The following is a 26,005-nucleotide window of genomic DNA, read 5'->3' as shown; positions in this document are numbered from 1 at the left end:
TATCTTCTCCCCTAACAGAACAGCGAACTCATCAAAAATGTCATTTGGTGTAAGCTACTCCCAATAGGAAATCACATCTAAAAGGGATGCAGACCTTGCAGTTTTCCTCATTAGAGCCCTGCAGGTGAGATCCGTGTTCCTGTTTAGCAAGAACACAAGATCTCTATCTTCTCCCCTAACAGAACAGCGATCTCATCAAAATTTTTATTATTTGTAAGCTAATCCCAATAGGAAATCGCATCTTAAGAGATGCAGACCCTGACATTTTTTTTCATTAGAGCCCTTCAGGTGAGATCCGTGTTTCTGTTTAGCAGGAACACAAGATCTCTATCTTCACCCCTGACAGAACAGCGATCTCATCAAAAATGTTATTTGTTGTAAGCTACTCCCAATTTGAAATCGCATCTAAAGGGATGCAGACCTTGCAATTTTCCTCATTAGAGCCCTGCAGGTGCAGCAGCTGGTTGATCATTATAAAACCACTCCCATACAGATTTACTCACATCCACAGACAAACACACAGGGATTTCTTCAGAATAACAAAAGGTAGGAACCGCAACAAAGTTTGTTATAATCCTTGCAATGTATAGAGATCACCCAGAGGGGAATGTTTTTTTTTTCTCAACAAAAGTGGAGTTACTCTTTAAACTCCTGCTATGGTTGCCTGATGTTGTCTTGTCTTGTCCTCCAGGAAGAAGATGGATCTCCCTTTGTCTGACACATTCTTCCAGGTGGACCTCCTCCGAGAGCTCCTGCTCAACGGCAGCTTCAACGACAGCCTGTTCAACAGCACCGGTGACCGCTTCCTCCCATTCGGTGTCCAGGTCACCATTGTAGTGGTGTATCTGATCGTCTGTGTGGTGGGGCTTGTGGGCAACTGTGCCGTTATGTATGTCATCGTCAGGTAAGGTTCTGCTTTGTATACCTTAAAGCTGGCCATAGTCACACAGCCGTACAATGGACCTGTACCCAAATGTTAACTTGCGTTGCCTGTAGAGGTGCACCGAATGGAAATGTTGGTGCCGAAACTGATAATGCAGGATGCACTTGGCCGAAAATGACAGTTTTAAAAAAAATATAGTTATATATTTTTATATATAATTGTATTATATTTGATTTTTTAATTATTATCTATACAGAAGGGCTGTAATAATTACCTTTCCTGGAGAAAATGCTGCTCTGGGCTCCCACCAGTGCTGATCACATGACCAAAGTCTAGGTCCCATGACCTCTACTGAAGGAGTAGATCAGCCAATTCAAACTTTGACCTTCTTCTACAACAAAGATCATATGACCAGCACTGTAGGGAGCCCTGGAGCTGCATCAACCCCCAATCAAGGTACCTACTTTTGGCCTTCTCCTACTCTTAAAGCGGTATTAAACTCTAAACCAGGGGTGTCAAACTCCATTTCATCATGGGCCACATCAGCATTATGGTCGCCCTCAGAGGGCCTGCTTTAGCTGTAGCCCACCACCATCAGAAGTCGAGTCCCCCCCCCCTTACATCACAGTGCATCATCCAGACCTGCAAGCCAGACCTTCTTGTCCAACATCAGTGCCTGACCTCACAAATGTGCTTCTGGAAGAATGATCAAACATTCCCATAGACACACTCCTAAACCTTGTGGACAGCCTTCCCAGAAGAGTTGAAGCTGTTATAGCTGCAAGGGAGGGGGTCAACTCAATATTGAACCCTACAGACTAAGACTGGAATGCCATTAAAGTTCATGTGTGTGTGTAAAGGCAGGCGTCCCAATACTTTTGGTTATACACTGTACATATGAGAAGAGCACATGTGATCCCAGTCTTCATGGTGGGCATAAGAAGCTGCCATTTTTCTCTAAGGTCCCGTTCACACATGTGCAATTTAGAAGTGTTTAAAAGGAATCCTGCTGGCTGAAACCTTCATCAATATATATATATATATATATGTATATATATATATTAGAGCTGCACGATTCTGGCCAAAATGAGAATCACGATTTTTTTGCTTGGAATAAAGATCACGATTCTCTGTGTAACATCTTTTACATTATAAAAAAAATTGGGATAACTTTACGGTTTTGTTTTATTTTGTTTATTTTTTTATTCATTAAAGTGTATTAATTGCGTTTGAAAGACTGCTGCGCAAATACAGTGTGACATAAAAATTTACAACAATCACCATTTTATTCTGCAGGGTCTCTGCTAAAAAAAAATATATAAATGTTTGGGGGTTCTAACTACTTTTCTAGGAAAAATAAACTGATTTAACTTGCAAGCAACAAGTGTAGGAAAAAGGTTTAGTCTTTAAGAGGTTAAACTTCCTTCCTCTGGCAGAGGGAAAGAAAAGATACAATGTAATCATTTGTGTTTACAGTTCAGTGGGAGACTAATGCTGATAGGCTTTTGTGGGAGGCTCTTTTTTTTTTTTTTTGACAGCTGCTCCCTCACAGCTATTGTAAAGAATCGAGCAAGTGTCATGTTAAGATCGTCAGGGGGAGTGAATCGCGATCTCGATTCTGTTACGATTAATCGTGCAGCTCTAATATATATATATGTATATATATATATATATATATATATATATATATATTATAGAGTTCAATGGTAACGCATGCAAAAGGCATGAACTAGATGTGAGGGTAGACTTGCTCAGTTTGGTTACCTGCAAATGTTAAGGTGGGTGATAGGGCTCTTTAGTGAGGATGGGAATATTATTTTTATTTTACGTTGACCTCAACCCAACTGGAGTTTTTATGCTGCCATTTTTTCGGCTTCAGCGGTTTTTAGAAGATCAGGTAGGTTGTGCCCATCGGTGATTGGTGTCCTTGGTGCCGTATGACGTAGGTTACCTACCTGTGCTTCGTTCAGATTCCAGCTATCTGCGTAGCCGCATGTATGGATCCAGGTAATGTATTAATGCAGGAAATATAACTTGTCAGAGTGGCCAGTTACTATAGTAACAAAAAAAAGGGGGGGGGGGGAGAGGGTGAGAATAGGAGTGCATGAAATTGCTTGCTAGCTGTAAAATATATATTATTATGTAGATGTGGTAGGACCGGCGTCCTGCGGCGGGGAACTGGGTGGGATAATGCATATATATGCTCTGCCCAATCTTCTAACACGCCATGCCATAGAAGTGATCGGAATGCATAATATACCATTAAGGTGCACATGGGCTATAGCTATAATCATAGTGTTGGGAAGGAAGAGGGCGGAGGGGGTGCCAGGTTTGGATGTTTTTTAGCATATTTTAGACAGGTCTCCATTTTTTTGGTGGATGCTGGAGAGTAAAAGTAAAACCCAACCACTTAAATATCAGAGAAGCTTTAACATGTTGATGTTCTTTCAAAAGTCCTTTTTAACCTTTCTTTTAAAAACTAGCAGCTTGTATGAATATAAACCCTGGTGATCCTGCCATAAGGATTTTTGGTAAGGCGCTTCCTGTTATAGGATGACAACGATCTGTCTCTGTATCCCCGTTGCTCTCCTGTGTTGTCACCTTGCCTCAAGTGCTTCCAGTGAAGACTACAACTGTCATTGTATCCCTGTTGCTCTTCTGTGTTGTCACCTTGCCTCAAGTGCTTCCGGTGAAGACTACAACTGTCATTGTATCCCTGTTGCTCTTCTGTGTTGTCACCTTGCCTTAAGTCCCCCTGGTGAAGACTACAACTGTCTCTGTATCCCCGTTGCTCTCCTGTGTTGTCACCTTGCCTCAAGTGCTTCCGGTAAAGACTACAACTGTCTCTGTATCCCCGTTGCTCTTCTGTGTTGTCACCTTGCCTCAAGTGCTTCCAGTAAAGACTACACTTGTTATTGTATCCCTGTTGCTCTTCTGTGTTGTCACCTTGCCTTAAGTCCCCCTGGTGAAGACTACAACTGTCTCTGTATCCCCGTTGCTCTCCTGTGTTGTCACCTTGCCTCAAGTGCTTCCGGTTAAGACTACAACTGTCTCTGTATCCCCGTTGCTCTTCTGTGTTGTCACCTTGCCTCAAGTGCTTCCGGTGAAGACTACAACTGTCTCTGTATCCCTGTTTCTCTTCTGTGTTGTCACCTTTCCTTTAAGTGTTTCCGGTGAAGACTACAACTGTCTCTGTATCCCCGTTGCTCTTCTGTGTTGTCACCTTTTCTCAAGTGCTTCCTGTGAAGACTACAACTGTCTCTGTATCCCTGTTGCTCTTCTGTTGTCACCTTGCCTCAAGTGCTTCCGGTGAAGACTACAACTGTCTCTGTATCCCCGTTTCTCTTCTGTGTTGTCACCTTTCCTTTAAGTGTTTCCGGTGAAGACTACAACTGTCTCTGTATCCCCGTTGCTCTTCTGTGTTGTCACCTTTCCTCAAGTGCTTCCTGTGAAGACTACAACTGTCTCTGTATCCCTGTTGCTCTTCTGTGTTGTCACCTTGCCTCAAGTCCTCCTGGTGAAGACTACAACTGTCTCTGTATCCCCGTTGCTCTCCTGTGTTGTCACCTTGCCTCAAGTCCTACTGGTGAAGACTACAACTGACCTTTTCAACAGACATTACAGAGGCATGGACTTCCATTGTCACCATCAGTGCATGTAGCCGGGCAGTGGATATATTGAGGCTGCAAGAGATTAACATTACTGAGGTGCAACAAAGGAAAAAAAAAGAAAGAAGAAAACAAATATTTAAGTGGTAATTGTTTCTGATACAAAGTACTTTAGGAAACTTAGAGAGTTAATTAATGTTTACACCCGAGCTTTGCACATTTTCACTTGAGATTCAATTGGAAAAATGTGTGATTGTTAGGTGAAAGTCGTGTAACTCTTGGTTAAAAACATTGATAAATAGACCCCCAAATGTCATTCAGGGTCTGTACACCTGCTGTACCCATTATGAGGGGTTCCCACTATCCCTGTGCTGAGTTCCCAGGTCCTGCTATGCCCATTGTGAGGGTTTCTCACCACCCCTGTATTTAGTTCCTGGGCCTGTACACCTGCTGTGCCCATTATGAGGGGTTCCCATCTTCCCTGTGCTGAGTTCCTAGGTCTGTACACCTGCTGTGCCCATTATGAGGGGTTCCCATCTTCCCTGTGCTGAGTTCCCGGGTCTGTACACCGGCTGTGCCCATTATGAGGGGTTCCCACTATCCCTCTGCTGAGTTTCCAGTTATGTACACCTGCTGTGCCCATTGTGAGGGGTTCCCACCATCCCTGTGCTGAGTTCCTGGGTATGTACACCTGCTGTGCCCATTGTGAGGGGTTTCCACCATCCCTGTCCTGAGTTCCTGGGTATGTACACCTGCTGTGCCCATAATGAGGGGTTCCCATCATCCCTGTGCTGAGTTCCTGGGTCTGTACACCTGCTGTGCCTATTATGAGGGGCTCCCACTATCCCTGTGCTGAGTTCCCAGGTCTATACACCTGCTATGCCCATTGTGAGGGTTTCTCACCACCCCTGTATTTAGTTCCTGGGCCTGTACACCTGCTGTGCCCATAATGAGGGGTTCCCATCATCCCTGTGCTGAGTTCCCGGGTCTGTACACCTGCTGTGCCTATTATGAGGGGCTCCCAGCACCCATGTGCTGAGTTCCTGGGATTCAACATCTGCTGTGCTCATTATTAGTGGTTCTTACCATTCCTGTTTAATTTTTTTGTTTTATACTATGGAGAATGTAACAGGAGGAGATGGAAAACACAAAGGTTGGCAGGAAAGCTCAGACTTCCACGTGGGCAAGAACAAGGAGTATAAGGAGTTAAGGCCCATACACACGTAGCGATTGTCGGCCGCAAATATTCGGCCACCGACCGATCGGCCGATTGTCGGCTTATTAGTATGATGCTTCCGACAACCGACTGCGACTTTTCGGCCGAACAGAATCTGGTGTGCAGGCTTTAACATTTTTGTTGGCCAACACCAGAACGGTCGATTGTTCCTCAGTCAGTACAGAATTCGGCCGACAAACAGCAGATGAGCAAAACTGGGCATGCTCAGAGAAGAAAAAAAGACACGGAAAGTTAACCATCACATGACATCACTTCTGCAGTCGGCTGTTGTTGCCCGACAAAATTCGTGTGCAGTCTTTAGCACTTTTCAACCGACAAGACAGCACCGGACAAAAGACGGCCGATCGTTCGGCCGACATTCGGTACGTGTGTACGGGGCTTTGGGAATAATCAGGGACATATTCGGCCCACCAGACTTCTTCTATACCTAAAATATGTCTTTTGAGTGGACTGGCCCTTTAATTTTTCTGCATAAGCCCCATCATGGCTTGCGCTCCTTTAGCAGGTCTTCCACACATGATAATACACCTTCTTCTTTTTCCATATAACTGTAAAGTAGGATGTCATTAATTATTCATCTGTAAGGGGTTTATGATATGCGTCTGGCGTGTGATGTATGTATAAATAGCAGCACAGATGTCAATCAGTGTTGTTTTCTTGAAATGGAGCCATGCTGAATGATATGTTTTAGTGACATAGTGATAGAATGGGACGAGTGCTGCAATTATTTCCACAACGGCGACACCTGCAGCCAGGTGTGATCATTTCGGTCAAGCGGAGTACAGAATTAAAAGGCAGTTGCAACCAAATGGTGAATACAGAGCGGAGAGCCATAGCTGGACGTAGTTTGGGCAGTCTATAGATTTATAAGGTATTGCATGTAGTCATGTGGTCCCCAACCCCTATTATGCTTGTAGGACAAAGAAGATTGGGACTTGGAGACTGGAGATGAGTGAATCTGCCTGGGTTTTGTTTATGAACAATTTTACGAATATTGGTTGAATTTCACCAACTTTGAAGGGAACCCAATTGAAGTTTATGGAGGGGGGAATCTTAATACTGAATTCTAGCCGAAATTTGACCAAAATTTTGCAAACTTCATAAATCCTAGGTTCTCCCTTGCTTGAGGACAGCCTATGTAACATGATTTCGGTACAATCCGGTGTATATGGTTCTATTGTGCATGTCTTTGGTATATGTTTTTTACCTTGGTGTTATAAATAAAAGATGGATTTTACAAAATTATTGTATACTCGCTAAGTGTATAATGTCCCTATAAAGTCCCAATTATTAGGGGAATTCTCTTTGGTATACATGAATATAGGGATGTGGCACATTTCATGATAACCGTGATCTCTTTTTTGGGTTTTGTTTATGAACAATTTTACGAATCTTGGTTGATGTTCACCAACTTTGAAGGGAACCCAATTGAAGTTTATGGAGTTTATCTTAATACTTAATTCTAGCCGAAATTTGACCAAAATTTTGCGAACTTCATAAATCCTAGGTTTCCCCTTGCTTGAGGACAGCCTATACATAGGTGCTCTTGGATGTGATGAATAGAGAGTCCACTTTTTGGCTTCAGTTGCCATTTAGTGCTGGGCCCAACTGCAACATCCCAAACATCAATACTTTACTCTGACAAGAGGTATATACAGATACTTGATGTAGGCTTGATCTGGCGGAGGGTCTGAGACACTGGTTTTTCATAATGTACATGTGAACGTGGAACCCATCATCTATACAAATGATAGGATTAACGTATTTTATACCCCTGAAGAAGAAGCTATGCAAGCTTTGAAACGCGTTGGGTCATCTTGAAGTTAATTCTTACATTTCTTCAGATACATGTATTAATGTAACATGATTTCGGTACAATCCGGTGTATATGGTTCTATTGTGCATGTCTTTGGTATATGTTTTTTACCTTGGCGTTCTAAATAAAAGATGGATTTTACAAAATTATAGTATACTCACTAAGTGTATAACGTCCCTATAAAGTCCCAATTATTAGGGGAATTCTCTTTAGTATACATGAATATAGGGATGTGGCACATTTCAAGAGAATGATCACCGTTATCTCTTTTTTGGGTTTTGTTTATGAACAATTTTACGAATCTTGGTTGATGTTCACCAACTTTGAAGGGAACCCAATTGAAGTCTATGGAGGGGGGAATCTTAATAGTGAATTCTAGCCGAAATTTGACCAAAATTTTTGCAAACTTCATAAATCCTATGTTCCTCCTTGCTTGAGGACAGCCTATACATAGGTGCTCTTGGATGTAATGAATAGAGAGTCCACTCTTACATTTGACGTTAATTCTTACATTTCTTCAGACACATGTATTGATGTAGCGTGATTTCGGTACATTCCGTGTATATGGTTCTATTGTGCATGTATTTTGTATATGTTTTTACCTTGGTGTTATAAATAAAAGATAGCTTTTACAAAATTACAGTATACTCGCTCTATAACGTCTCTATAAAGTCCCAATTATTAGGGGAATTCTCTTCGGTATACATGCTGAATATAGGGATGTGGCACATTTCAAGAGAATGAGCACTATGACCTCTTTTTTGGGTTTTGTTTATGAACAATTTTACGAATCTTGGTTGATGTTCACCAACTTTGAATAAAACCCAATTGAAGTCTATGGGGTGGGGGGAATCTTAATACTGAATTCTAGCCGAAATTTGACCAAAATTTTGCTAACTTCATAAATCCTAGGGTTCTACTGGCAGCCCATGGTGGCAGCAAAGCCAACTTGAAACATAACCTCGTTCGCTCAGATAGGGTACTTAGGGGTAAAATGGACTCTCCCCTCCATAGATGGCTAACACATTTTGAGGGCAGGCCATCTTCCTCAGAGTTCAGGCATTTATCGGGTCTGAGGAAGAGGGCCTGACCCTCGAATCACGTTAGCCATCTATGGACGTTTAGAGGTCTTCCCATGCCATCAGCTGAGTATGGTGTGTTAGAGGCGGTCTCGTCTGTGTCTCTAGGCATGCTTGTGTCAAACATGTGTTTGTGAGTACCCACTTGTTGTTTATTTTCTTAAAAAATACCTAGTTATGATAATGCCCTAAGGTCGGTGCACCCTCTTTCTTGTTGTTTTGTAGCAGCAAACCCAAATCTAATCTTTATTAGAGATGTTTCATGGGGTTTTTCCTAACCCCATGCCCTCCCCCCCCCCTCCAACCGGGCCCTTTAACTGGGTCTTAACACTGGGTGTGAGGGTTGAGGCTTCCCAATCATGGCATTACTGTGATTGGCTGTCACAGTGGTCACATTATCAGTAGCCTGCCCTGCAAGTCACCAATTATACCCTGTCCATGACAGCTTATACACTATGCTGGGAGCATGCATTGAGCACGCATACAGATTGTATGGCTGAATTTGCATCGGATTTGGACACAACACGCACAGGACCCTTTTTCTGGTCTGCAGCAGAATTGAATCGCATGGGTGTTCACACCTATGCGATCCGATTCATATCCGAACTGACAGTTCTCACTGCGATATGCAAACTGATCTGGGCAGGGGCGTAATTACAAGGGTTCCAGGGGTTGCAATTGCAACCGGGCCCCATGCTCCAGGGGACCTGTGAGGCTCCCCTGTACACCTGGATATTAGAAGTGGCGGGGGCAGCATGTAGAGAAATCACTGTCGTCCTTTTTCCTCTTGTAGCTGCAGGAGGAAAATGGAGGAGATTGGTTCCTCTGTATGCTGCCCCCGCCACTCGTCCTATCAGGGCCATCTTACTGAATGGGCATGCGTTGCAGTTGCCCGGGGGCCCCACTTGCCGGGGGGGGGCCACTTACCCAGCCCCAGCATTTTTATTCTCGTGGGTGATTGTGTAGGCAGGGCTCCAGTGCACTGCATTGCCCAGGGCCCTTAAGATGGCACTGCCTCCTTTTCAGTTTACTTGTGTTCTGCTGTCTCTGGGCCCCTGTGCGCTTCCCTGGTTCCTGTTGGGGAGTGCTGGATGGCTGAGCCGCTGTGCTTCTCCTCCAGCCATGTGTCTTCTCCCTCTTCCTGGCCACTGGCCAGTAAGATCACTTCTCCTTTTGGCCAATCGGGAAAAGGGTCTCAGAACCCTCTTCCTGATTGGCTGGGAGGAGAGTCATTGTGACAATAGCGAATATTTATTCGCTATTGTCATACAACTGGGTGAGCTCAAGGTGCAGCGCTCTGCCCCCGAGCCCCCCCCTTTTTTGAAGCCTATTAGAGCCTCTGGCTCTAATCACGTGTTTAAAAAAAAAAAAACCCCATTGGAATCAATGCATCCGGCGCCCTGCATGTAGATTAGGGGGCCGGACGCATGGATGGGGGGGCCCTGCGCTCCCAAAGGACAGGCCGCCACTGTTAGCTATCCTGGGCCAAAATGTCGCTTCGGGCACCTTTTCCCAATGACAAAATTGAATTTTTTTTACGGCAAAAGAAATTTTGCACAGATTATTCCGCTCATTTCTACTTGGTACTTGTAGTGCCACGGCATTCAGAGAGCCCCCAGGATCAGATCCAGACTATTCTTGTCAATGTAGTTCAGCAGCAGCAGCAGTGCCAGCCCAGGTCGCCTCAGCCTTGTATGCCGGGCTGATTCATCAACACAATGTTTGGAAAAAATTGCCTGTAATTACAGCTAGATTCATTATAATTTTTTTTCCTCCGCGCGCCCGGTGCGATGGCAGCAGGACAGCCTAGAAAATAGCAGAACGCAATGTGACGCTTTTACTTACTGCAGGTGACTAATTTCCACATTTTTTTTTTTGGTACATTAGATGGTGGGTGCAGAACATGCAAAAACTTAAAGGGACATTCCATTTCATAATGGCCACTGCCTTTTCTTCTTTCTGTGCATATTGGCTTTGCATTGTCACCCTTTCCTATATAAGGCTTGTATTTCTCTGGGGGGGCTCAGCTCAGCCCCAGCATACATGTCTGAACTCTTTCTGACCGCTGCAGGCTCTCTAAACCAAGAGGTAGTGGTGGACACAGATTTTCATAGGGTATTAACCCTTTCACGCCGACCGCCTCTCAGCACCTTTAACCACTTCTGGACCGGAAGGGTTTGCCCCCTTAATGACCAGGCCATATTTTGCGATTCGGCACTGCGTTACTTTAACTAACAATTGCGCGGTCGTGTGACGCTGTACCCAAATAAAATTGATGTCCTTTTTTCCCCACAAATAGAGCTTTCTTTTGGTGGTATTTGATCACCTGTGCGATTTTTATTTTTTGCGCTATAAACAAAAAATAGCGACAATTCTGTAAAAAAAAAAAAAAAACAATATTTTTCACATTCTGCTATATAACATCCCCCCCCCCCCCCCAAAAAATAAAAAAAATCTAAATTTTTTAACATTTTAGGCCAATTTGTTTTCTGCTACATATTTTTGGTAAAAAAAATCCCAATAAGCGTATTTTGATTGGTTTGCGCAACTAACTACGGGAAAAATGTATGTCATTTTTATTTTTTTACTAGTAATGGCGGCAATCCGCGATTTTTAGCAGGACTGCGACATTGCGGCGGACAGATCGGACCCCTGACTGACATTTTTTACACTTTTGGGGGGGACCAGTGACATTACTACAGCAATCAGTGGTAAAAAATATGCACTGTTACTGTAATAATGCCATTGGCAGAGAAGGGGTTAACCCAGTGGGCGATCAAAGGGTTAAATGTGTACCTAGGGGCGTGTTTCTAACTGTGGGGGGTTGGGCTTGTGAAATGACCATAGAGACATGTGTTCCTATATAGAAGGATCACAGGCACTCTGTGATCATTCCAGAGAGAAGAAAGGTTGGATGTGTTTACAACAGCTGACCGTCCTTCTCTCTCAGCGGGGAATGATCGCGGGTGTCAGGCGGCAATCGGAGCTTGCCCCCGTGCATCGGAGTCCCCGCTGCCGAGTGGGGGCGGGAGGGTATAGGTGATGGACTGACCAAGCATGTCTCCAGACCTAAACCCTATTGGGCATCTGTGAGGCATCCTCAAATGGAAGGTGGAGGAGTGGAAGGTCTCTAAATCCACCAGCTCTGTGATGTCATCATGGAGAAGTAGAAGAGGACTCCAGTGGCAACCTGTGAAGCTCTGGTGAACTCCATGCCCAAGAGGGTTAAGGCAGTGCTGGAAAATAATGGTGGCCACACACAATATTGACACTGGGCCCAATTTGGACATTGTCCCTTAGGGGTGTACTCACTTTTGTTGCCAGTGGTTTAGACATTAATGGCTGTGTGTTGAGTTATTTTAAGGGGACAGTAAATTTACACTGTTATACAAGCTGTACACTCATTACTTTACATTGTAGCAAAGTGTCATTTCTTCAGTGTTGTCACATGAAAAGATAGAATAAAATATTTACAGAAATGTGAGGGGTGTACTCACTTTTGTGAGATACTGTACATATATATATATATATATATATATATATATATATATATATATAATTTTTTTTTTAATTATTTTTTTCATTTATTTATTTATTTCTTACATAACTTTTAATACTGTATATACTAGATAAAAGAATATACACACATATATATATGTATATATCTGTGTGTGTGTGTGTATATATATACATATATACAGTATATGTGTGTGTGTGTATATATATATATATATTTATTTTATCTAGTATATACAGTATTATAAGTTATGTTAAAAATAAATAAATTATATTTATAATAATATTTTTTATATATATATTAATTATAAAAAGAATATTTGCCTGGGAACCCCAGGAGCATAACCTTTTTTTTTTCAATTCCTGAAAAAAATCCATTTACATCGTCACCCTTTTACTGTGAAAAGAAAGAGAAAGCGCTGTTCTGCGTGTCATCTTGCAGAATGCGCTCTCACATGCTTACCTTAAAGGCATTCAGTTAAAATCCTAACGGGCCCATTTAGTTCTTTGCAGCGTGTTAATGCATGTTATGCCTCGTGGTATTGTGTATCGCATTGTAATGGATGAACTGCCAGTGCACGCTAATGGGACTCTCAGTCTAACACAGAAAGCGTGCTGACAGGAGGAGAGTGAGCAGAGAGGTGAGGTTTCTGGTGGGCTGATGCTCCAATATTGTGTCAGTGGGCTGGGGTCATTCAGTGACTAACCTTCATAGAAATAACAAATGAGGTCCTGGACCGGCATATGCAGTTTGGCAGGGGGGGTATTTAAATAACAAAGGTGTGACACTTGGCACGGATGTCTCTTGTTTTGTTCGGTTTTGTTTTTTTTGTTTTGTTTTTTTGTTTTTTTTTTTTGTTTTGTTTTGTTTTTTTGTTTTTTTTGTTTTGTTTTTTTGTTTTTTTTTGTTTTTTTTTTTGTTTTTTTTTTTGGTTTTTTGTTTTGTTTTGTTTTTTTTTGTTGCAATGGGTTCAGAAAAACAATGAGAGGGTGGTGCTGAGACCAGTGATCACGCTGTCCACCTTTTTCACAGATAGGGCCATAGAGAAGGGAAAGGAGCCGTCGGCTCTTGGGATTTCTTCAGCAGAGCCGGGAGACACCAGTCTGAATACAGAAACCACTCCGCAGAGCATATTTCAAGGAAAGGTTTTCATTGGCCGGAGTGCTCCTTTAAATAACACCCCGTCGTCTTCATATGCCAAAACATAAGAGGAGCTCCCACTTCCAAGAGACAGTCTGTTGGCTCTTTTCCTCAGCAGCCGGAATAAAGATCATACGGAGGGGGATGACTCAGGAATCGCCCCCACTGCGATAAATCACTTCTCCAGTCAAAGTGCCAAAAAAACATTGTTTGATAGCAAAACAAATCTTACCCAGTGACCTACAAAAATCTTACCACCCGATTTACCGCTTCACTGCTAACTGTCTGCCATCTCCGCACCGCTCTGGGCTCCGGATTTTATAAAGAAATTCTGTTCTTTGCCATTTCCAGAAGCGAGCACAAAATGTTATGTGCCAGTCAAACGCGTCAGTCTGAGGACGTTAACCATTTGTATCTCTATCACATGATCAGACCTCCAGATCGCTGTCCATTTTCTGATTGGGGGGGGGGGGTCAATTTAAGTTGGGGTACTTTGCTTTTGCAAAAAAAAAAAAAAAAATTAAATAATCAGTGAGCTGTCCTAGCAACATAGCATATAAAAAATAAAAAATAAATGTAAAAGTCAATTAAAATAATAACAATTACCAAGGGATGACCCTTTATCAGGGTGTAGACAAAGCAATATAGCATATAAAAAAATTAAATTAAAGTAATAGAAATGACCAGGAATCCCCCCTTGATCAGGACTTGGTCTTTTAAAATAAAAGCTTGGGCTTTGCAAAAAAAAAAACGTAAAAGTAAAATTTAAATAATAACAATTACCAAGAGATCTCACTTTATCAGGGTGGGGACTTAGCAAAGAAAGCAACATAGCATATTACAAAAAAAAAAAAAAAAACAATTAAAAGTAAAATTAAAATAATAACAATTACCAAGAGATCCCCTTTATCAGGGTGTGGACTTAGCAAAGAAAGCAACATAGCATATAAAAAAAAAATTAAAAGTAAAATTAAAATAATAACAATTACCAAGAGATCTCACTTTACCAGGGTAGGGACTTAGCAAAGAAAGCAACATAGCATATTACAAAAAAAAAAAAAAAAAAAAATTAAAAGTAAAATTAAAATAATAACAATTACCAAGAGATCTCACTTTACCAGGGTAGGGACTTAGCAAAGAAAGCAACATAGCATATTACAAAAAAAAAAAAAAAAAAAAAAATTAAAAGTAAAATTAAAATAATAACAATTACCAAGAGATCTCCCTTTATCAGGGTGGGGACTTAGTAAAGAAAGCAACATAGCATATAAAAAAAAAAAAAAATTAAAAGTAAAACTAAAATAATAACAATTACCAAGAGATCCCCCTTTTCCAGGGTGTGGACTTTGCATTAAAAAAAAAAAAAGCAATAAAGCAAATAAAAACCAATCCATAAAATAAATAATACATCTAAAACTAACATTTAAAATAAAATGTAAATATTAAAACATGACTAAGAGATCCTCTTTCATCAGGGCTTGGGCTTAGCAAACAATGCAATATAGCAAATAAAATAAATAATTATTAAAAACAAAAATAATATAAATTACCAAGGGGTCCTCTATTCATTAGGGGTTGTGCTTAGCAAATAAAGCAATATAGCAAAAAAAAACAAAAAAAAAAACAAAAAAAAAACCAATCAATCAATAAATTTAATAAATTAAATTAAAATAATAGAAATTACCAGGAGATCCCCCCTTTATCAGGTCTTGGGCTTTGCAAAAAAAAAATTAAATAATCAGTGAGCTGTCCTAGCAACATAGCATATAAAAAATACATTTAAAAGTACAATTAAAATAATAACAATTACCAAGGGATTCCCCTTTATCAGGGTGTGGACAAAGCAATATAGCATATAAAAAAATAAAAATAAAATAAATACAATTAAAATAATATAAATTACCAGGAGACTCCCCTTTATCAGGGCTTGGGCTTTGCAAAAACAAAAACAAAAAAATTAAAATAATTAGTGAGCTGTCCTACTTGTGGAAGGATTTGTCATTCTGCTAAGCTACACTAGTGACCTCATGTTTCTCCACTGGGACAAAGGACTACAGCTTGGTCACCCATCCATCCCCAGACCGCTAACCACTGATTGGACAATGAAAGAACATCATCATACATCATGACATCATCTGTCTGTTCTCTTTTCAAGCCAAACCAATCAAAATGAATCTTCATAGCCCACAAGAAATCAAATAGGAGAGAACATATTGATCATCTCAAAAGCCCATCATTCTTTATTGCTGATAGCAATGGAAGGTAGCCAACATGTTTCGGGGGGCCAAAAGATATCTCTTTATCAGGGTGTGGACTTAGCAAAGAAAGCAACATAGCATATAAAAAATGAATGTAAAAATAAAATTAAAATAATAACAATTACCAAGAGATCCCCCTTTATCAGGGTGGGGACTTAGCAAAGAAAGCAACATAGCATATAAAAAATAAATGTAAAAATAAAATTAAAATAATAACAATTACCAAGAGATCCCCCTTTTTCAGGGTGTAGACTTTGCATAAAAATATCAATACAGCAAATAAAAATCAATCAATAAAATAAATAATAAATCTAAAACTAAAATTTTAAATAAAATGTAAATATTAAAAATGACTAAGAGATCCTCCTTCATCAGGACTTGGGCTTAACAAATAATGCAATAAAGCAAATAAAATAAATAAATCATTAAAAACAAAAATAATAAAAATTACCAAGGGGCCCTCTATTCATTAGGGGTCGTGCTTAGAATATAAAGCAAAAAAAAAAATAAAAAATCAATGAATCAATTAATAAAATAAATAATAAATCTAAAAATAAAATTAAAATAATAAAAATTACAAAGGGATCCTCCTTTATCAGGGGTTGGGCTTAGCAAATAAAGCAATATAGCAAAAAAAAAAAAATAAATAAATAAATACATAAAATAAATAATAACTATAACATTAAATTAATAATAATTACCAAGAGAGCTTCCTTCACCAGGTTTTGGGCTTTGCAAATAAACCAATATAACAAAGGGAAAAAAATCAATCAATAAAATAAAAAAATACATTTAAAAAAAATGTAAATAATAAAAATGATCAAGGGATCCTCCTTAATCAGGGGTTATGCTTAGCGTATAAAGCAATATAGTAAAAAAAAAAAAAAAAAAAGTAAATAAAATAAATAATAAATATACCATTAAATAATATTATATACCAAGAGGCCTTCCTTCACCAGGCTTTAGGCTTAACAAATAAACCAATATAGCAAATAAAATTAAAATAATAAAAATTGCCAGGGGGCCTCCTTCGTCGGGGCTTGGGCTTTGCAAATAAAGCAATTATAGCAAAAAAATAAAATAAACTAAAATAAAAAATCAATTAATCAATCAATAAAATAAGTATTAAATCTAAAATTAAAATTAAATAATAACAATTAACAAGGGATCCTCTTTCATCAGGGGTTGGGCTTAGCAAATAAAGCAATATAGCAAAAAAAAAAAAAAGTAAATAAAATAAATAATAAATACAACATTGAAATAATAATAATTACCAAGAGAGCTTCCTTCACCAGGCTTTGGGCTTAGCATATAAACCAATATAGCAAATACAATTAAAATAATAAAAATTGCCAGGGGACCCCCTTCATCGGGGCCTAGGCTTTGCAAATAAATCAATATACAAAAAAAAAAAGAAAATAAAATAATCAATCAATAAAATAAATAATGTCTAAAAAAAAATTAAATAATAAAAATTACCGAGGGATCCTCCTTCATCAGGGGGTTGGGCTTAGCAAATAAAGCAATATAGCAAAAAAAAAATATACAGTATAACATTAAAATAATAATAATTACCAAGAGAGCTTCTTTCATCAGACTTTGGGCTTAGCAAATAAACCAATATAGCAAATAAAAATGAATATATAAATAAATACAAATAAAAATAAAATCTAAATATTAAAAAATTACAAGGAGATTCCCCTTCATCGGGGCTTGGGCTTACCAAATAAAAATAAATCAATAAAATAAATGATGAATATAAGAATAATATTAAAATCATAAAAATTACCAAGGGATCCTCCATCAGGGGTTGGGTAAATAAAGCAACAGCAAAAAAAAAAAAAAAATGGAAATAATAAATATAACATTACAATAATAATAATTACCAAGGGAGCATTCTTTGTCAAGCTTCGGGCCTATCAAAAAACAAAATAGCAAATAAAAATAAAATAAAATATTAAAAAATGTCTAAGAGATCCTCCTTCATCAGGGCTTGGGCTTAGCAAATAATGCAATACAGCAAATAAAATAAATAAATAATTAATAAAAACAAAAATAATAAAAATCACAAGAGAACCCCTATTCATTAGGCTTAATAGCATTTTGTGGGGGGAAAAAATAGCAAATAAGCTGACTGGCTAAGGTTACTGCCTCTCCTTCTGTCTGAGCAGGCTCGTAGATGTGTACTGAAAGAGAAACAGTAAAGTACAGCCACTGTCCAGCAGGGAGGAGAACCATCTATCTGGCAAGGGTGTCTGCTTGCCGTGACCCCAATGCTTTGGTTCCCGCCACTATATATTTGCCATGTTTGCCAAACACCGCCATTAATGGCAATGGAACAGCACTGTCACTGTGTGCCAACCGCTTGGCATGGGACTGCCGGGCAGTAATGCAATGCAAAATCCCCTTTGGGATCAGTAAAAAAAACAGGGATTCAGGAAGTGCCTCTGAAAAGGGATCCACTGCAGATGGTTTTTCAGAGGGGAGGCAAACTGGTCGCCATTGTGAATGCTGCTGTAGAACGTTTGTCACCCAGGTTGAAATTCCTGTTGCAAGGGATGCCTATTATCTGACCTTAGAGTGTCTGTAAACCCCTCACATATACACAGCGAAGTGATTGGCCTCAGCTGATACACAGAGATAAAAAAAATCCTCCTGCATGAGTTTTACCTGTTTATCTGCAGTCTTCTCTCCTCTACAAACATTCAAAGTCCACAATTTATACAGCTTGTCTGAGCCATCAGAAAAAAAAGGGGGCGGAGAGCTGACGTTATACTCTGCAGGGCTCTGTGAGAAGAGCTCTGAGAGCTGATTGGAGGGAAGAGACACCCCCCCCCCCCGCCTTCACACAGGAACAGAGCTGAGGCTGTCAAGCACAGGCTGTGTGCTGGAGATCCCTCCCTTCACCTTTTTTCTATTGGTGTCAGAAGTGATCATTGCTGATAGCAGAGGAAGGAAGCGGCAGACAGAAATTACACTTAGTGCTCTGGATTGAGACAAGTACACACTATAGAGAGATGTGCTTTGTTCATATTTAATGTCTGAGGTTTACAACCACTTTAAGGTATTGCCAATTTTTCAGTGCTGCTAATCTCCTGCAACTGCCATTTTTTAGTGCAGCTGATCTCCTGCAACTGCCATTTTTTTGTGCTGCTAATCTCCTGCAACTGCCATTTTCAGTGCTGCTTATCTACAACTGCCATTTTTTAGTGCTGCTGATCTCCTGCAACTGCCATTTTTCAGTGCTACTGATCTCCTACAACTGTCATTTTTCTGTGCTGCTGATCTCCTGCAACTGCCATTTTTCAGTGCTACTGATCTCCTGCAACTGCCATTTTTCAGGGCTGCTGTTCTCCTGCAACTGCCATTTTTCTGCGCTGCTGATCTCCTGCAACTGCCATTTTTCAGTGCTACTGATCTCCTGCAACTGCCATTTTTCAGGGCTGCTGTTCTCCTGCAACTGCCATTTTTCTGCGCTGCTGATCTCCTGCAACTACCATTTTTCAGGGCCAATTACAGGAGCAGTAAGATGGGAATTCTGGGAGTTTTCTTGTACACAGAGTGCTATTGCCATGGCTGTAAAGAGGGGATAGTATCATTTTTTTTATCAATTTCAGAAAAGCTGTTTTTAATAACACTGATTTGTAAAGTCATTTGATATCAACTGCTTAGTGTTTGTAGTTTTTATTTATTTTTTGTAACTTTTAATGCAAAATTTTATATGTCACAGTAGACTTGAATTAGGCTTTAGATTACAATGCCACCTTATGGTGAGGAGACAGCATTGCACCCTTTGAAAGTGGTCCCACTGTGCTTTAACCACTTACAGACTGCCCACCGCAGTTTTACGTCGGTACTTTGATATTAAATACCTGGGTTATGGCAGCACATAGCTGCCAATCATAACTTCCTTACATCACAATGCACCCCCTTACCTTGTGCTACTGCCAGGAAGATGCGGATGGATCTGGGAAAAAGAGAGTGCAAGATCTGGAGGAGTGCCAGAGGAGGGCTGGAGTCAGCTTACAGAGTCTGCTGAATGCTGAGACCAGGGGAAGCGAAGACAAGGTGGTGTTGTGGCTGCACAGAGAGGTGCAGGATCTGTAGGAGGAGTTCTGCCCTCCTCTCTACTGCAGACTGCTGAAAAGGAGGGCAAAGACGGCCTCTCTGCAGCAGCACAGAGAAGCACAGGATCTGGCAATGGAGTTCTGTCCTCTCTGCTGCTGACTACTGAGATAAGGTGGGGGGCAGAGACAAGGGGGGGGGTACCGCAGCTGCAAGAGAGGTGCGAGGGCCACATGAAATGGCCTGGGGGGGTTGCATTTGGCCCACGGCCTTGCGTTTGACACCTGTTCTTTACTGTATATACCAATGATGGTGAACCTTGGCTCCCCAGATGTTTTGGAACTATATTTCCCATGATACTCTACACTGCAGAGTGCATGACCATCGTGGGAAATGTAGTTCCAAAACATCTGGGGTGCCAAGGTTCACCATCACTGGTATATACAGACTGATTTTACAGCTGTGGGTTTAGTAACACTTTAACGTCAAATTCTGTCCCTCGAAGGAGCTTACACTCTAATATCCACAGAGAACACAGAACAAATACCAATCACATTCCCTGCGCTGAAAGTCGAATATAATTACATGCTAATCTGGCCTCAAGAGCTTACACTCTGATTATCAGAGGGGGGGGGGGGGGGGTGACACAATCATCAGGGTTTCCAAGGCTAATGTAGTTATTGATTGAATTGTATGTTCCTGGTGTATTTGCATTATAAATGTGCTTCAGATGCAGGAGAAAGTAATTGGATTTATCCTGGCCGGGGGGACACAGGTCAAAAATAATATGACAGTGTGTTAAGACAAAACCTGTCCTCCGAAGGAGCTCTGCTGTCATTATGTAAGCATTTCCTATGTACAGTGACAAAGCCGGCCCGGTCTCATCTTTATCTTGGCCTATATGCATTGCATCTGCTCCTCACTGCGGGTTACATCCCTCTTCTCAGTTCTGGATGGAATGTGGAAGGATTGGACACCGCCAGCAAAAAAAAAGAACTCCCCCCCCCTCCCCCCCTCTCTCCAAATATTTTTTTAGCTATGCACCTATGTCTCCCTGTGCAAAGTAGGAGACATCGGGGTTGTGATAGACTGTGCACTCATTTTCTTTAGTGGTAAAACTTCACTTTGGAAAGAATATCCAATCAGGTGCAAGGAAAATGTAAAAAAAAAAGAAGCATTTTTGCTTGCACATGATTGGATGATGGAAATCAGCAGAGCTTCACCGCATTTACTAAGCTCTGGGGAAATTGAGCAAAGTGCACAGTCTATTTGCCTTCAATAAATCAACCTCATTGTCTGCTAAAGCAACATCTAGGTAAGAGCCGTGACAAGGATTTCATGTATCCTTGTGGCCCTTATACCCACCATATAGCTGGCAATTTATGATCGATTAAAATACGACAGACAGTAAAAAAATATATATATATTCCTCATCAATTTTACTTATTTTTATTTTTTTTTAATTATTTTTATCAATTTTAGTTTAGTGCAGGGGTCTCCAAACTTTTTAGTATGAGGGCCACACTGTGTATATTTTGTTAATATTTTCAGGCCGAAAAAAAAATCTTCATCAGGTTCCCCATCATAGTCCCCCCTTACATGAGTAACCCCCATCATAGTCCCCCCCTTACATGAAGGTACCCATCATAGTCCCCCCTTACTTGAGGGTCCCCATCATAGCCCTGTTACATGAGGGTCCCCATCATAGACCCCCCTACATGAGGGTCCCCATCATAGTCCCCCCTACATAAAGGTAAGTATTCTAGTAGTGTGTCAGTTAGGTTTGCTCATAGAGAAGCATGGTGAGCGTAAATAGCTTAAACATTTTCTTGTCGGGTTTAGCTCCACTTGGAAAAAGGTGCAAAAGCTTTTGACATTTAAATCAAATAAAAGAGGGGCACTTATGATCAGGGCAGGTACTCCCCCGTTCCGAGTCACCCCTTGTCTCCGCCCCCCTACCCACCTTTGAGCACATCCCTTGGTACCACCCCCTAGCCACCTCCCAGTACCGCCCCTTTTAGAGAATACAGAACCAAGTATCTTTTTTTTTTGGTGCTAAGTAATTTGTATGGAATTTGTTAATTTATAACAACAAAAGCAATAATACAAAAGCAATAAAATAGATGCCTCCAGCAATTACAGACCCCATCAGCAACAATGAATCCCCCAGCAACAATAGGTGACCCCATCAAAACAATAGATCCACTTTAGCAACAATAGACCCCCCCCCCTCCCAGCAGCCAGCATCAATAGACCCTCCAGCACACCCCAGCACTCCTTTCCATTACATACATTAATTGCTGGAGGGGCCGGAACTGCGTTCCCCCGCATTCCCGCTGGGTATTGGTGGGAGGAATAATACCCCATCATTGGTATCAGTGAAAGAAACAGTGCCCCATTGTTGGTTTCAGTGGAAGGGATATTATTGGGAGGAATAGGGCCCCATCATTGTTGTCAGTGGCCCCACTGTTGGTGTCAGTGGAAAAATAATGCCCCATCATTGGTGTCAGTAGAAGGGAATATGCCTCACTGTTGGTGTCATAGGAAGGGATCGGGCCCCATCGTTTATATTATTGGGAGGAATAATGCCCCATCATTGGTGTCAGTGGCCCCACTGTTGGTGTCATTGGAAAAAATAGTGTCCCATCATTGCTGTCAGTAGAAGGGAATATGCCTCACTGTTGGTGTCATAGGAAGGGATAGGGCCCCATCATTGATATTATTGGGAGGAATAATGCCCCATCATTGATATTATTGGGAGGAATAATGCGCCATCATTGATATTATTGGGAGGAATAATGCCCCATCATTGGTGTCAGTGAAAAAAGTGCCCCATCATTGGTGTCAGTAGAAGGGAATATGCCTCACTGTTGGTGTCAAAGGAGGAATAGTGCCCCATCATTGATATTATTGGGAGGAATAATGCCCCATCATTGATATTATTGGAAGGAATAATGCCCCATCAATGATATTATTGGGAGGAATAATGCCCCATCATTGGTGTCAGTGGAAAAAAAGTGCCCCATCATTGGTGTCAGTAGAAGGGAATATGCCTCACTGTTGGTGTCATAGGAAGGGATAGGGCCCCATCATTGATATTATTGGGAGGAATAATGCCCCATCATTGATATTATTGGGAGGAATAATGCGCCATCATTGATATTATTGGGAGGAATAATGCCCCATCATTGGTGTCAGTGAAAAAAGTGCCCCATCATTGGTGTCAGTAGAAGGGAATATGCCTCACTGTTGGTGTCAAAGGAGGAATAGTGCCCCATCATTGATATTATTGGGAGGAATAATGCCCCATCATTGATATTATTGGAAGGAATAATGCCCCATCAATGATATTATTGGGAGGAATAATGCCCCATCATTGGTGTCAGTGGAAAAAAAGTGCCCCATCATTGGTGTCAGTAGAAGGGAATATGCCTCACTGTTGGTGTCAAAGGAAGGAATAGTGCCCCATCATTGATATTATTGGGAGGAATAATGCCCCATCATTGGTGTCAGTAGAAAAAAGAGCCCCATCATTGGTGTCAGTAGAAGGGAATATGCCTCACTGTTGGTGTCATAGGAAGGAATAGTGCCTCATATAACTGGAAGGAATAATGCCCAAAGGGCCCAGATAAGGGCTAGCAAAGGGCCACATCTGGCCCTCAGGCTGCGATTTGGAGACCACTGATCTATGGGAACACTTGGTCCCCTGACCTCATCAGCTGGAACACGGTTACCCCCCGTTGCTGCTGTTGCCCTAGGCCCATTGGTCGGGTCTTATAAAACAGAATACTTAGGAATTGGAAACACATCTTCAGCCCCCTGATACTCTCTAATGTAATCCAGATATCGATTGAGCACAGTGTGGATCGATAATGGTTTGTACAGATTAATTAGCAGCGCCAAGCTCCCGGCATGCCCTACTGCTTGATCGCTGCAACCCGCAGAGGCACAGAGGAAAGGTAATGAAAGGCCCACTTCACATCACACCTGTCAGAAGACTTTCTGTTCCCCTGCTCTTTACACAGCCCTCATTTTTTTTTTTTTTTATCTGGTTCTGAATAAAGTCCTTGACAAATATTTGATTGCTTCCATCTCAAGCCCCTCCGATCCTCTGCGCTCTCTTCATGTCTCTCTTTGTTCTCCTACTCTCTTCCTCTGTCGGACTCTGTTCTTCGTCTCATGTGAAGTTTCCTTTTGTTCTGATGGTTGTTGCCCTCATGGAGTACAGCATGGTGCAGGGATCAATAGATCTCTATGGCGTGGTGTGTATTGTTCTGGTGGTAGAACATTTGGTGGATGAATCCTTGAAGGACAAATAAGACTGAATAATAAATACCAGCGTACATAAAAGAATTTGAAAAGGGGGAGGTGGAAGGAACTCTCCGAAAGAGGTTGTAAACCTCAGAAACCTGAAAGACAAAGGCATAATGAGTTAGTTTGCATTGCATACTAGCTCTATATGAAATACTTACCTTACAACGAAGCCCCCGCAGTGCCGCCCGCTCACCGGTGACACGGCCGACGCGTTCAGTCGTCCTGCTTCCTGGTTTGCTTCCTCCGGCCATTTGATTGTCCGGAGTCGCAATGACACAGGGCGCCTTTCATGGCACAGGGCTCTGAAGGAATGGCACGGGTGGCCCTTCAGAGCGCATGCGCCAGTGATGTCACCTGGCTGCATGCAAAGTAAATATCTCCTAAACGGTGCAAGTTTAGGAGATATATAGAGTACCGATAGGCAGGGCTTTTTTTCAGCTTTAATGTGGGGGAACGCACCCCCGCACCTCCACCACTGAATGTATGTAATAGCAAGGGGTGTTGGGGTGTGCTGAAGGGTCCATGGCTGCTGGGGGATCTATTGTTCCTGAAGATTTAATTTCATGTGGCAGTGTGGGGAGGTCTATTATTGTTGCAGGGGGGATATATTGTTGCTGGGGGAAGGGGGGTTATGCTGCTGTGGGGGGGGGGGGGGATTCTTGCTGGAAGAGATTTACTGTTGAGGAAGAGGTTTATTGCTGCTGGTTGCTGGGGATCTATTGTTGCTAAGGGGCATCTCATCTATTTTTGCACAACAGTCTATTGTTGCTGAGGAGCTCTATTATTGATGGTGGGGGATCTATTGTTGCTGGGGGGCATCTATTTTTGCACAGCAGTCTGTTGTTGCTGAGGAGCTGTATTGTTGATGGTGTGGGATCTATTGTTGCTGGTTGAGCTTGTGTTGCTGGAGCGTAAATTGTTGCTGGAAGAGATCTTCTGTTGGGGGAGGGGGTTTATTGTTTCTGGTTGCTGGAGAGTCTACTGATGCTGGGCTTGGCTGCTGGGAAATCTGCTGTTGCTGTCGGGATCTATTGTTGTTGGGGTCCGTTGTTGCTGGGAAGGGTCTGTTTTTGCTGGCTGCGGGGGATGTACTTTACTGCTTTTCTTGTTGTTCTCATCAAATTCAATACAAATTACTTAGCACCACAAAATAATATCTGGCTCTGTATTACATTTAAAAAACATTTTTTTTTTATTTGATAGGTACTCATGTGGAGGAATATGGGGGTCTAAAAGACCCCAAACCCCTCCTCTGCCAAGTTTGGCTGTTTTGAATGTTGTCATTTTTTTTAATCTGGCGCCGAGTACCCGGAAGTGATGTCATCACATCACTTCCAGGTTTTTACATGGAGACCCAATCAGAGCCGAATGCGGCTTTTATCGGGTCTTCGGCGGCCGTGCAGGCTGGTTGCCCGGGTCTTCCGGTGGGACAGGAGACCTGGGCGAGCCGCGGAAGGCTGTGGGAGGGGGGTACGTCCCCTCCCACTCCTTGTAATGACAGCCGAGCTGCTTCTCAGCTGCATCGGTTGTCATTACAAGACAGCCGACTGTCGGTTATGGATGCCGGTACCGGGGTGATGCCTCTAGCTGCAGCCATCACTCCTATACAAGCACTTTCTAAATTATCGGTAATATCGGTCACCTTGGGGGCTGATTCCGATATATCGGGGAAAGTGCATATCGGCCCTCGATACATCGGCTTTGCCAATAATCAGTTGATCACTACTCTTAACGCCCCTCCTTGTTAGCCTATGTGTCCATGCACCTCATAGGGTGCACCTCATTTTTAGAGGGGTGTGGAGGCATAAGCATTTAGGGGCAGTAGAAAAAAAAAACGACAGCCTGTACGTCCAGGAGCAGAGGCTGTTGAGCTGTAAAAACGCCAAAAAATGAGGCTAAAAGCTTGTTACAGCATTTAGCTGCATTTTTTGGTCTTTTTACAGCTCAACAGCCTCTGCTCCGGGACGCACTGGAAGTTTAGCCTGTTTTGACGTTTTTAGGCATTTTTACATTATAGGGAGTGTTTTTACTGTAAAAACCCCCCAAAAAATGTGCAAAAACGCCCATAATCAGTCAAAAAAGCTTTTT

General features: G+C 41.5%; 1 protein-coding gene across 1 annotated transcript in view; it reads left to right on the top strand.

The window, feature by feature from the left end:
* OPRL1 (opioid related nociceptin receptor 1) overlaps positions 1-26,005 on the top strand; it is a gene marked incomplete at its 5' end in the record, with an annotated part of 130,024 nt that overhangs the window by 27,507 nt on the left and 76,512 nt on the right. Inside the window, 1 exon segment of the mRNA XM_082271602.1 lies at positions 692-904. Coding sequence (XP_082127728.1) covers positions 692-904 — 213 coding nt within the window.

Source organism: Pelophylax lessonae (assembly GCF_965119305.1).
Source record: "Pelophylax lessonae genome assembly, chromosome: 11".
NCBI classification, from domain to species: Eukaryota; Metazoa; Chordata; class Amphibia; order Anura; family Ranidae; genus Pelophylax; species Pelophylax lessonae.
This window is presented reverse-complemented; position numbering and strand designations above follow the sequence as displayed.